Raw genomic sequence first — 11,456 nt, 5'->3', positions numbered from 1 at the left:
CCCTCTCTCCAGGATGTCCGTATGCCCTGAGCTCTAGCCCTCAGCTCTCTCCCAGAGTCTCCGCCGCGGTAGGGAGCGAGGAGGGCACTGAGTGGGTGCTGGGAAGTCCTGCTTCCCGGACGCTACTCTTAGCTCCGTAGCTCCCCACAAACGCCCGCCGGGTCCTCGTCAGCCTCGGCGGCCGCGCGGCTCCACAGTGACTGCGCCCCCGTCGGGCGGGAGGGGCTCTGCGGCCCGGCCCTCCCCCTCCGCCCCCCGGGGGCAGCACGTGCGGGGCGGGGCTGTGGCCCGAGCCCGGGGCTGATTGGGCGCGGGCCTGGTGGGCGGGGCCGGGCCGCAGCTGTCAGAGCAGCGGCGGCGGCGACCGCGGCGCACCGGGCTGAAACGGTGGCAGCGCCGCAGCCGGGGTCGGAGCGCAGGAGCCGACGGGGCCCGGCCGGGATGGTGCAGCGGCGGCTCCTCGGCGCACACACGCACTGAGTGGGCCCAAGCTGGGCCCCGCGCCCCCCGCGCCCCCCGCCGCCCCGGTCCCGGCCGGCATGATGTGCCTGGAATGCGCCTCGGCGGCGGCGGGCGGCGCGGAGGAGGAGGAGGCGGACGCGGAGCGGCGGCGCCGGCGCCGGGGGGCGCAGCGAGGGGCCGGCGGTGGCGGTTGCTGCGGGGCGCGGGCAGCGGGCGCCGCTGGAGTGGCGACCGCCGACGATGAGGTGCAGACGCTGTCGGGCAGCGTGAGACGGGCCCCTTCCGCACCCCCCAGCACCCCCAGCACCCCCAGCACCCCCAGCTGCGCAGCCGCTGCCAAGGGCCTCGGCGCTCAGCAGCCCAAACCAGCCAGCTTGGGCCGCGGGCGGGGGGCAGCCGCTGCCATCCTCAGCTTGGGCAACGTGCTCAACTACCTGGACAGGTACACCGTAGCAGGTGAGCGAGTGCCCCACCCAGCCCAAGAACCAGGACCCTCTGCCTCGAGGTACCTCGGGGAGCCTTCGGTCCCAGGCCCCCTATATCCAAGCCTTTCGTGGGGTCCCTAAGGGCCCTCCGTTCAGGCACAACTGGGCAAGTGATGCCCTGAGATCTACTGGTCCAATCCAGGGACCGGCCCCCGCACCCCTGGGCCAGGGGTTGGGGGAGTCCGCACCCCTGGAGTAGCCCGCGCGTCCTCGCCAGCCCTTGACGTCCTATCCGTTGTCCTCTTCTGCGAGAGAGTCTCCTTTGCGTCTCTCTGCGTTCTGGCCTCCGCGCCCCCATCCGCCCCAGCCTCAGGTTCCCGGGCCTCTCCTCCCCTTCCCCCAGCCCAGGCTGTCTGTCGGTCCGTAGCCGGTCAGTTCCTTCCTTCCTCCGCCGTCTCCACTCCCCTGCGTGCGTGCGGCGAGTGCGCGCGCCCCTTGCGGGTGTGTGCCAGGGGAAACCAAGTGTGTGCTCGCGGGCGGCGCGGATGTGTGTGTGAGCGTGTGAGCGCGTGGCTGACAAAGGCTTGGGGCTGCGGGGAGCGGAGGGAGGGGCGGGGCGGGTCCGCGGCGCCTGGGGACCCAGGATGCGGTTTGCAGCTGGCCCTGGCTAGAGGCCCGAAGACGCCTCCCCCTGTTCTGTGTCGCTTGGGGCCTGGGGTAGGGCGCGGGCCACTGGGGCTGCCTCCTCCTCTGTGAGCATCTCCGGGAATCAACCTTGGGGAGGGGCTAGAGGTAGATAGAACAACTGAGTTCTAGCCCCGGATTTTCCCCCTTGTGCTTGTTGTGTGACCTTGGGCCGGTCTTAGCCTATGTTTAGGTCTGTTTCCCCGTTTGTAAGGTGGTTGGTCCTCAGGCCCTTTGGGGATGAAAGGGCGTTCTGGGATTCCAGTCTCCTCGCTCCCCTCCCATAGTTCTGGGGCGGGGGGCGGGGGGGAGGTGGTGGTGCCTGTGAACAGGGGTTTTTCCTAAATTGAGCTGCCCCTCGGTGGGAAGGGTGCAACCTTGAGAGAAAGAGACTTTGGCCAGGCTAGCATGTGGGGGCTCTCTGCCATGGGAGAGCAGTGACTGGATACCTGACATCCTGGCATGCTGGCCTAACCATAGCTTAGTAAAATCTGGAACTAGAAAAAAAAAAAAAAAAAAGAGGGAGGAATTTTGGACAGACTCGAAAGAGAACTAACTTTGTACCCATGGAGAGAGGCAAGCTCTGGCTTAAACCATAAAACATATGCCACCTGGGTCCCCTTCCCTAGGACTCAAGTCTCCCCCTCTGTTGAATGGGCTTTTGTGTCAAGTGGAAGGAGGAACTCTAATGGGAGAGCAGAGGCTTCCGCCTTCCCCCACTCCCACTTTCAAAACCCTTTATCTCTCTGACCCTCCCTGCGGGGAGTTGGAAGTGGGTACCAGTGGCACCAGTTTCCAGGTCGAGCTCAAGGGGCTCTTACTTTGGCCTGGTGAGCAGGAGTACCCAGCACCGCCCAAGTGCACCAGCCCCATGGCACACACATGTGCCATGCTGCCTGGGACCTGGGAGCTTAGGTGCCACCCTAAAGTCCCTAAAGTGGGGAGAAGTCAGAGAACACGGGGGTGCCTGTAGTTAGTGCAACATCGACTTCTGTCCGTAGATGGGCAAGCCGAGGCCCTTGTCCAAGATGGCCCGGAGAGCGCGCGACAAAGCTGCTGTTCGATCTGCCTGTTTCCCACCCTCTCAGCTGGGCAATGAATGGCCTGCTTCTAGTGCTGTAACACACTCCAATTTGTTTTTTCATGCCCCTGACCACCCCCTCTGATATTCTTAGGGAAACCGACTCTGCTAGGGGCTGAGGTGCGACGGTGGGATCAGGGAGGGCTGGTGCTTATCTGCCCCCACCCCCACTTGCGTCCCAGAGTCAGAATGCGAGAACAAGATAGGAAATTTCTGGTGAATTGGTAAGGGGGGGTGGGGCAGTAGGGAGGAAGGCCCGGAAAGCTCTGTGCAAACACCGCCTGAGCTGTGCATCCCTCCCTGTCCCTCCAGGGTGGGAGCTCATGCACCACCCTGCCCCCAACACACAGCATACACAGATTTCCTCTCCGGATAAGCCTGGCTCCCTCCCTCTCTCTTTATGGTAGATTCTCCTACCACCACCCCCTTGCTGCCAAGTTCAGTTTTCAGGAAGATTTACTGTTTCTATGGCAACTATTATGGCTTGATGTATCTTGGGAAATTGGGGGGACCACAGGGGAATGGTCATCCCTGGCTCCCTTCCACCTGTTGCTGGCTGTCCAGCTGGGACAGAGGAGGGTAGGCAGACAGTCCACTGCTCAGTCATCTTTGATATTTGCGCCCACCTGATCCCTGAGAACCTCACCATCTGGCCCTGCCTCCCCCATCAAAAAGTGGGTGAGTTCCCACTCTCTTCCTTTAAATCTTTCCTGTGCATTTCTGTTTTCATGGTATAGACCAGCTCTGTCCAAAAGGGATATAATGCAAGCCATGGATATAATTTAAAATTTTCTAGTAGCCACATTAAAAAAGTAAAAAGACTAGGTGAAGTGAATTAATAATGTATTTTATTCCACTCAATATATCCAACATAATTCAACATGTAATCAATATAAAAGCTACTCATGGGATAGTTCGCCTACTTTTCATACTGAGTTTCGAAACTCAGTGTGTTTTACATTTACAGCACACGTCAGTTTGGACTAGTTGCTATTCAGGTGTCCAACAGCCACAGTGGCTCGGGGCCACCACAGTGGACAGTGAAGGTCTAGAGTCTTTGATGCCAGAGTTCACATCCAGGCTCTTCAACTTCCCAGCCATGTGACCTTGGGGATGTCTCCTGAGCCTTCTGGGTGATCATTTCCTCCCCTCCACCTCCCAGGGTGTGTGGCATAAATGAGAATATCTCTTAAGCCAGACTCCTAGGAGAGCTTCACAAATGTCAGCTCCCTGCTCTTCCATGGCTCTGCCCAAGCTGTGCCCTGGCCACTGTGCCCTCCTGTTTTTCAGTTTCTGACAGTTCCTTTCAGGAAGCGTTGGCAGACCCCTCCCTTCTTCACCAGGGCTGATCTCCATCCTGGGAACTCCAGGAGGTTCTGCCTCTGCCCTAGCATTCCCAGCGCCACCCCCAGTTATCTGGCTAATTATGGCATCTCCTCCTCGTTCTCCTCTCCCTCCTCCCCCTCCTCCTCCTCTCCTCCCCCTCCTCCCCCTCCTCCCCTCCTCCCCCTCCTCCCCCTCCTCCCCCTCCTCCTCCTCCTCCCCTCCCCCTCCTCCCCTCCTCCTCCCCACTCCTCCCCCTCCTCCCCCTCCTCCCCCTCCTCCCCCTCCTCCCCCTTCCCCTCCTCCTCCTCCCCCTCCTCCCCTCCTCCTCCCCCTCCTCCCCCTCCTCCCCTCTCCTCCCCCTCCTCCCCCTCCTCCCCCTCCTCCTACCCCTCCCCCTCCCCTCCTCCTCCCCCTTCCCCTCCTCCTCCTCCCCCTCCTCCTCCTCCTCCCCCTCCCCTCCTCCTCCCCCTCCCCCTCCCCCTCCCCCTCAGAACCCCCCTGAGGGCAGCAGGCCTCAGAAGCAGGTGAGAAGGACCAGGTTCCAGCTCTTGCTTTTCTTACTGAGCATTGTTTCAGTTGGATGAAAGTGATGTAGCCCGGAAACTGCCTCTAAACCCTTGCCCCATCCTCCTTGGGTGGATGAGGACACTGACACCGGGAGAATGCTGGAACTTATCCAAGGTCACATGACGGGACGGAGCAGGACCAGAACGCTCCAGTGTGGTCTTCTCTCAGGGGGAGGACAGAGCATACCCCCTGCTTCTGACCTGGAAACTCAGAGACTCTGCTGGCAGGGGCAGAAGCCCTCTGGGCAGATGAGTTTCAGCTCAGTTTAACAGCAGCAGTTTGAGCTCCCCTAGGGCACGTGGCTCTTGCACCCTCCCCCAAGCCCCTGTGAGCCTGGCAGCCACCCACTCTCCATTCAGAGCCCACTCCTGGCTGCCAGGTCAGGAGAAGGAAGAAGCCTCTCAGGCGAGGGTCCTGAGTCTCCTCTAACCAGCTCTACATCCTGGTGCCGGAGCTGCCTGTGCTCCTGGGCTCCCATTCTTCCATCTGTAAAATGGAAGCAGAGCTGAGGGTGTAGGTGGCAGCATTCTGCTCCTGGAACCAGGCCCAGCAAGAGGGAGCTGGGCAGGCCCTGTTCACGTTTGGTGAGTAACTATTTGAAAGCTGAGATCCTCCCCCAACTTCTCTGGGACACCTGTTCTCTTCATGAGACATAGTTTCTTTCCCTTTGATCCCGTACCCTGGCAGACCAGGCACTTGAAATTGGGCGGAGCAGGGGCTGGTGAGGAGAGGCAGAGCCCTGCCCTGGGGGAGTCCTTTTCTGCCAAAGAAGCTGAGACCGGTATCCATGGCAACCACTCACTAACACAAACCCAGAAGGAGAGAGGAGTACAGGGAACCAGCCTGGAACACAGGCCTGGCAGGGACTGGGGGCTTCCCCAAACACCTGGGCTCCATGCAGGAGGGGCTGCCAGGCATGGGCTTTTAGCTCTTTTTCTGTCTGCTTGGTTGAGGCTGTCCAGAGCTGACAGTTGGGGAAACAGAGGCTCAGGGCCTTTTACAGAGTCACCTGAGTGTGTAGAAGCCAGGTCAGTCCCCAAGCTCCGTGTCTATCTTTGTGGATAGACACATGTAATATCAACACCACTCCGCCCTGCCCCCTCAGGTGGCTTTGTCCCCTTGAGTGGCCCTGCCCTGGTCAACACCAAGTCAGCACTACGTAAGGTCTATAGGGCGGGGTGTCCCAGGGCCACATTCCAGAATGCCTGTCTGGCGGGTCAGCGTCCAGGTGCACCGCTGGGCTGGCCTGGAATGCCAGTGCCCCAGTGACTAACCGCCAGCAGCCCATTTCCTTGCTCCTTTTCCTCCTTGGCCACTTTCTGGCTGGTTCTAACAGCATTTCTGCTGTGCCGTTGACCTGTCAGAGAAGTGCTTTGAAACCCACTGCCTTGATTTGGGACTCAGGGCCAGTGACTGGCCCAGGCTGTGCCTTAGTTTTCCCTTTGTGAATGGGGCCGGAAGGCTGCAGGCTGCAGGGTACAGCCTGGTCTGAGAGTGAGGCTGCTCAGAGAGGAGGAGTTCCGCGTCCTTTCCCCAGACAGGAAGTGGCTTTGTTTCTGCCTGGGTGTGGGGGCCTGAAATCCTGAGGGCAGAAGGGGGATGAGAGCAAAGGAGGCAAAGAGGACACTGTCTTGATCCCCAGGCCCCTGGGGCTGGGCTCCTGGTTGGGCCCTGACAGTCTCCTGGGCTGAGCTTCCTACTGCTGGCTTTATCAGAATTGCTGTGTGACCTGAGGCAGATCCTGACCCTCTCTGAGCTGTGAATCCACAGTAGATGATTTCGTTCCTCTTTTTCTGTGGTGGTCAAGGTCTTGCTCTCAAGGGTAGTATGGGGCACATGACTTGGTCTCAGGGACTCTTGTTTTCTGGAGCTCGGCTCTGCCTGTACCTCCCTTTTCCAGGACGACCCAGGACTGTTCCCTAGATGCTGCAGCGGCCAACCTTAGTTTTGTTTTTGTTTTTCTGTTTTTTTTTTTTTTTGCGGTACGCGGGCCTCTCACTGATGTGGCCTCTCCCATTGCGGAGCACAGGCTCCGGAAAGCAAAGCTCCGTAGGCTCAACGGCCATGGCTCACGGGCCCAGCCGCTCCGTGGCATGTGGGATCTTCCCGGACCGGGGCACGAACCCGCATCCCCTGCATCAGCAGGCGGACTCTCAACCACTGTGCCACCAGGGAAGCCCCCCAAGCTTAGTTTTTGCTGCCGGGTCTCAGTGGTGTCTCTGCCCTCCTTCCAGGAAGTCTTCCCCACACCCCCCCACTCTGCCCACCTCCATCACGGCAGCTACCCCCATATAGGGTGGCTGTCTTCCTTCAGACTCACGTAGCTGAGCCTGGTCATCTCTGTGTCCCCAGTATGTGTGGGGGGCTGGCACAGGCTTGGCTCTTGTTGGCCGACTGAGTGGCAGAATTGAGTTGACCCAGCCCTGCCTGTCCCCAAAGCCCATCCTTCTGGGCTGAAGGGGCACTGGTAGGTTTGAACGACCCTGGACAAAGACCAGGCCCCTGTGGCCGAGGTTGGGGCTTCTCTCGTGGTGGCCGGCGCTGCCCTTTTGTTCTCAGTAGGACACAATGAGCTGGAGGCCTCATGTCTCTGAGAAGGAAGTGGGGGCAGAGATCAGTGTGGTCCCTGTCTGCCCAGCCCGCAGCCCTGACAATGGGGCTCCCTGGCCCCATGCTGGGCAGAATGGCTCCTGTACATGCAGGAGGGCACTATGGTGGCTTCGTCTGGTCTCTTCTGCAGGTAGGGCACTGGAGGCCAAGGGCTGGACCCAGGTCACACTGCGAGGTGGGGTGAAGCAGAATGCTGGTCTGCTCTGGGCCTGGCCCTCTCTTGGTAGTTGGGCGTGGTTGGTGAAAGGAGCCCTAGGTAAGATACGGCCGAGGGCAGAAGCATTTATATTAGAGCAAGAAAGAAGCAGGACTGATGCACTAGCCGGAGCTTGGAGGCTAGGGGTGGGGTCCCAGCCTCCTGCCTTGCCCTCAGTTCTCTGCCTCCATAGAGACCTTGCTGGGGTCTACCCTCACAGCCTGGTAGCTCCGTGGGATCTTCCAGGTCCCTTCACTGCCCAGCATGGACTTGCAAATGGGGTCCCAGGCAGCAAGGAGCACCATTATGCTTTGTAAACTGTAAAGGGCCGTGCCTGGGGAGGGAGGGTGTTACTTGGTCACACACTGTTTCTAGCACCCAGGTGAGGGCGGTTGGTGTGGATGTTGAGAGGGGGCTGGCTGCAACCTCTTTTCTGGTGCTTTTTGGGGTGAGGTGGTGAGCACAAGCCAGGTTGGGATGCTTAGGGGTCCGCTCGGCCTAGCTCCTGCCTGGTTCTGTTTCCTTCGCCTTCTGAATCTCAGTTTTCCAGCTGAGAAGCGGGAGTGGGGGTTGCTGGTGGCCTGGGCCGCTGGAGCAGCACACAGGGAGGAGGCTGAGGGCTCGTGGGCTTGAGCCGAGCCGTTCTGAGGTCTCTTATCTCTCCCCACCCTCTCTCCCCCCATACCCTGGACTTATCCCAGGTCTGTGGCCACACAGGCCACACCCTCCGTGGGTCATGATAAGGGTGTGGCCACCTTGTCCCCGGCCCCTGTTGGTCTTGGGAGTCCTTGAGCCAGAACAGGGCCGGGGAGGCTGAGATGGGAAAGGAGTGGCCCTGCAAAGCCCCCAAATTGCTAAGGCCGAGTCTGGTTCCAGGAAAGCTGGCCCCAAATGATAGACCAGAACCACAGGCCAGAGGCCCGGCTGCCTGTCCCCGCCCACTCTGGGCAGAGAGGCTTGGTGGGAATGGAGGTGGGGGGATGGGGAGGGAGGGCTCTCTGAGCTCTGGGGGTGGTTCTGCTCGCCTTGGGCTGGTGGGGTCTGTGGGCAGGGCTCTGGGTAGGGAAGGGTGCTATGGGGTGCTCTTTATGGGGACAAGTCTGGAGTTTAAGTCTTCTAGGGAGGGGGTGGGGCCTCTCTGAGGGGCTGAGGCTGTGGGCCAGGGGTCCCGTTCTCATGGTCCCTGCAGAGATGACCACTAAGCTGTCCTGACAGATGACCCAGATCTGTAGGCAGGCATGGGGGTAGGCGGGTGAGCACATGTAGAACAAACACGATTAAGATTTAGAACGGACCCAGCAGGGATGTATAGGGATCCTAGGTCACTCTCAGATGGGCAACTTGAGGCTCAGGAGAGGGGCCAGACGCTCCTGTAGGTCACTCAGTTTGTCCCTGGGGGATGGGGGGAGGGTCTTGCCCTGTGGAAGCTCTGGGGCAGGTAGAAGTGAGTGTGCTTGACAGCCCGGGTCTCTAGCTGAGGAACTGCCTTGGCCCGTCCCCCTTAGGCTTGGGAAGGAGCGGGTGGGTGCAGGCGGGGCCGGGCTGCGGTTTCCCAGCCTTAGCCATTCAGAGCCAGGTCAGCAGAGCCAGGCCCTCAGGCCCCTATAATTACCGGGATGGGAGTTGTGGCCCTGCATTGGAGCAGGGGTGAGACTTCCAGAGTGAGCCAGCCCTGAGGCCTCCACAGGGGAACCAGGGTCCCTCCAAGAAGGACCAGCCAATGGCAGGCATCACCTATCCCTTCAGATCCCTAGGCTCTGTCTTTCCAACACCTGCCCCCATTTTGGAGAAAAGAATGCTGAGGTGGGAATTCCCATTCTCTGGGAACTGGTCACAGCTGGGGCTGTTGCCCCATGATGATCTTCATGATCTATGATAACGTTTGTAACATTTATTGACTACCTACTATGTGCCAGGCACCATTCTAAGCATTTTACATGGATCAACCCATTTAAACCTCACAACAACCATGTACAGCAGATCTTAAAATTAGACCTTGTTACAGAAGAGGAAACTGGCACAGACAGTTTAAGTAACTTGCCTAAGGTCACAAAGCAGGGAAGGTGGAGAAGCCAGGATTGGAACCCCGATGGTCTGGCTCTGGAGCCCATGCTCTTGGAAATTCACCTATGCTGCCTGCTGCTCTGAGAGAGGTGGGGTAAACGTGGGGGGATGATGACTGTTTGGGGAGTGAACGTGAGCACCAGGTGGCCTGCCCTGGATGACAGGGCAGAAAGAGACCTCGGGATCATGTCCCAGCCTTGCATCTGAGGCTCGTCTGAACTGGGGGGTCCTGAGGTCAGTGTGGGTTTCTTCTTACACCTTGGCCTTTTTGAGGACTCTGTGATGTCAGCAGGTTGGGTTCTGGACCTGACTCTTCTAGGGGCTATTGAAGGACCAGTAGTGATGGGGGATCACTGTATCTGTGACCAGCCAGATGGGTGAGTCGGGCCAGATTCCATCCAGCTCTGGGGGTGCCTTCAAAGTTACAGGCACCTCCTCAACAAGAGCCCCAAAGGAGGGAGTTGGGTGCAGCACCCTGATAGACATGACCTTGGATCTGGGCCCTGGATGAGGTGGATCTTAGCAGGTGGAGATGAACAGTCCAGGAAGAGGGCATGGCTATTGTCAAGGCTTGGAGGCCTGTGGGCCATGATATCTGAGTCACAGGGGCTTCAGACCAGCCAGGCCAGTGGTTTCCAATCACCTGGGCAGAGTGTTAATAGATTCCTGGCTCTGGCTTCTAGACAGGGTGATTGTGCAGACCTGGATCACAGAGGCCTCAAATGCTAGAAGTCTGGGCTTAATTTGGGTGGCAATAGGGAGCCACTAAGCTCTACTGGGCAGCCACCCTCCATGACCTAATTTGGTTACACTCTCAGAACAGTGTCTGGCGTGTAGTAAGCACTCAGTACACGTTAACACCCATATTATTGTTGTTAGCAGTAGTATTACTGAACCAGGGACCTGGGCCAATGGATTTTGAAGACCTCGTGGGTGACTCTGGGCCCTAGCCAGAGTTGACAACCACTGTGCCACAGCCTTAGCTCCTTGAGTCCAGAGATTGTCTTGTGGTCTCTGAAACCCCAGCCCAGGACTTAATAGGAAGTTGATAAGTGCTTGTGTGATCAGGCTGCAGGAGGGATGCTGGATGGGCTAGTAGAGGCTGGAGGCAGGGAGTCCAGGGAGGAGGCAGTTGGTGAAGGAGAGAGAGAATCGTTGGGGCCCATTCATGGGAGGCAAGGGGGGTGTCATGGTCGACTCCCAGGTGTCTGGTCTGGGGAGTGGACCAGGTAGGTGGCGGAGCCGTGGAATCGGGGTCCAGGTGGCTGGGATGCTGAGAGATGATAGAGCCTGTGGGGTTGAGCCACCAGAAGGCAGTTGGCTTCAGGGGGGGATGGAGATGAGGACATCGAGTTGGGGAGGGGTGAGAACTCTTTTAAGAACTTCAGCTGTGGGAATTCCCAGCCGGTCCAGTGGTTAGGACTCGGTGCTTTCACTGACACGGCCTGGGTTCAATCCCTGGTCAGGGAACTAAAAAAAAAAAAAAAAACTTCAGCTGTGAAGGGGGGAGAGAGAAAGAGCGGCTGGCAGGGGGATGAGCCGGACTGTTTTTACCACCAGAGTGAGAGAGAGGCGAGCACGTTTGTGCGCTGATGTGCAGGAGACAGGAGTAAGGGAGATGCTGACAGCACGGCTCAAGCAGCGGCTGACCCGGGCCAGCTTCCTGGGAGGCAGGAGGGGCAGTTGGCCTTGGACAAGAGGAGAGCCCCTTGGAGGCTTGAGAGGGGTGTAATTAGGGTCAATGGGTAAGAAAATTCAGGTGCTCCTGCTTTTCCAGAATGTTTTCTTGGCTCAGGGAGGAGGACCCTGTGGGCAGAGGACGATGTGGCTGTGGATTTGGGGCGACTGCCTGGAGAGGCCTGGATCGGGAGCTGTGGCCGTGGGACAGAGGGGGGCTGTGGGTGTGGTGGGAGCCCCGCCTTGCCTGCCCCGGGCTGGTGGGGCTGGTGGAGTGGGCGTGGTCTGAGCTGGAGGAGGCTCTGCTCCTGGGCGTGAGGCCTGTCCTGTGACCCGCTAAACCTCAGCCTCCAGGAAAGAGGCT

The 11,456-nt window shown here is 59.2% G+C and overlaps 1 protein-coding gene across 1 annotated transcript in view; it reads left to right on the top strand.

Annotated features, from left to right (window-relative positions):
• Window positions 1–539: 539 nt before the first annotated feature.
• SPNS2 (SPNS lysolipid transporter 2, sphingosine-1-phosphate) overlaps window positions 540–11,456 on the top strand; it is a gene marked incomplete at both ends in the record, with an annotated part of 33,600 nt that continues 22,683 nt past the window's right edge. Inside the window, one exon of the mRNA XM_079724774.1 lies at window positions 540–918. Within this exon, the coding sequence (XP_079580900.1) occupies window positions 540–918 (379 nt within the window). The remainder of the gene's footprint in view (window positions 919–11,456) is intronic.

The sequence above is a fragment of the Hyperoodon ampullatus genome (assembly GCF_949752795.1).
Source record: "Hyperoodon ampullatus genome assembly, chromosome: 19".
Classification (NCBI taxonomy): domain Eukaryota; kingdom Metazoa; phylum Chordata; class Mammalia; order Artiodactyla; family Ziphiidae; genus Hyperoodon; species Hyperoodon ampullatus.
This window is presented reverse-complemented; position numbering and strand designations above follow the sequence as displayed.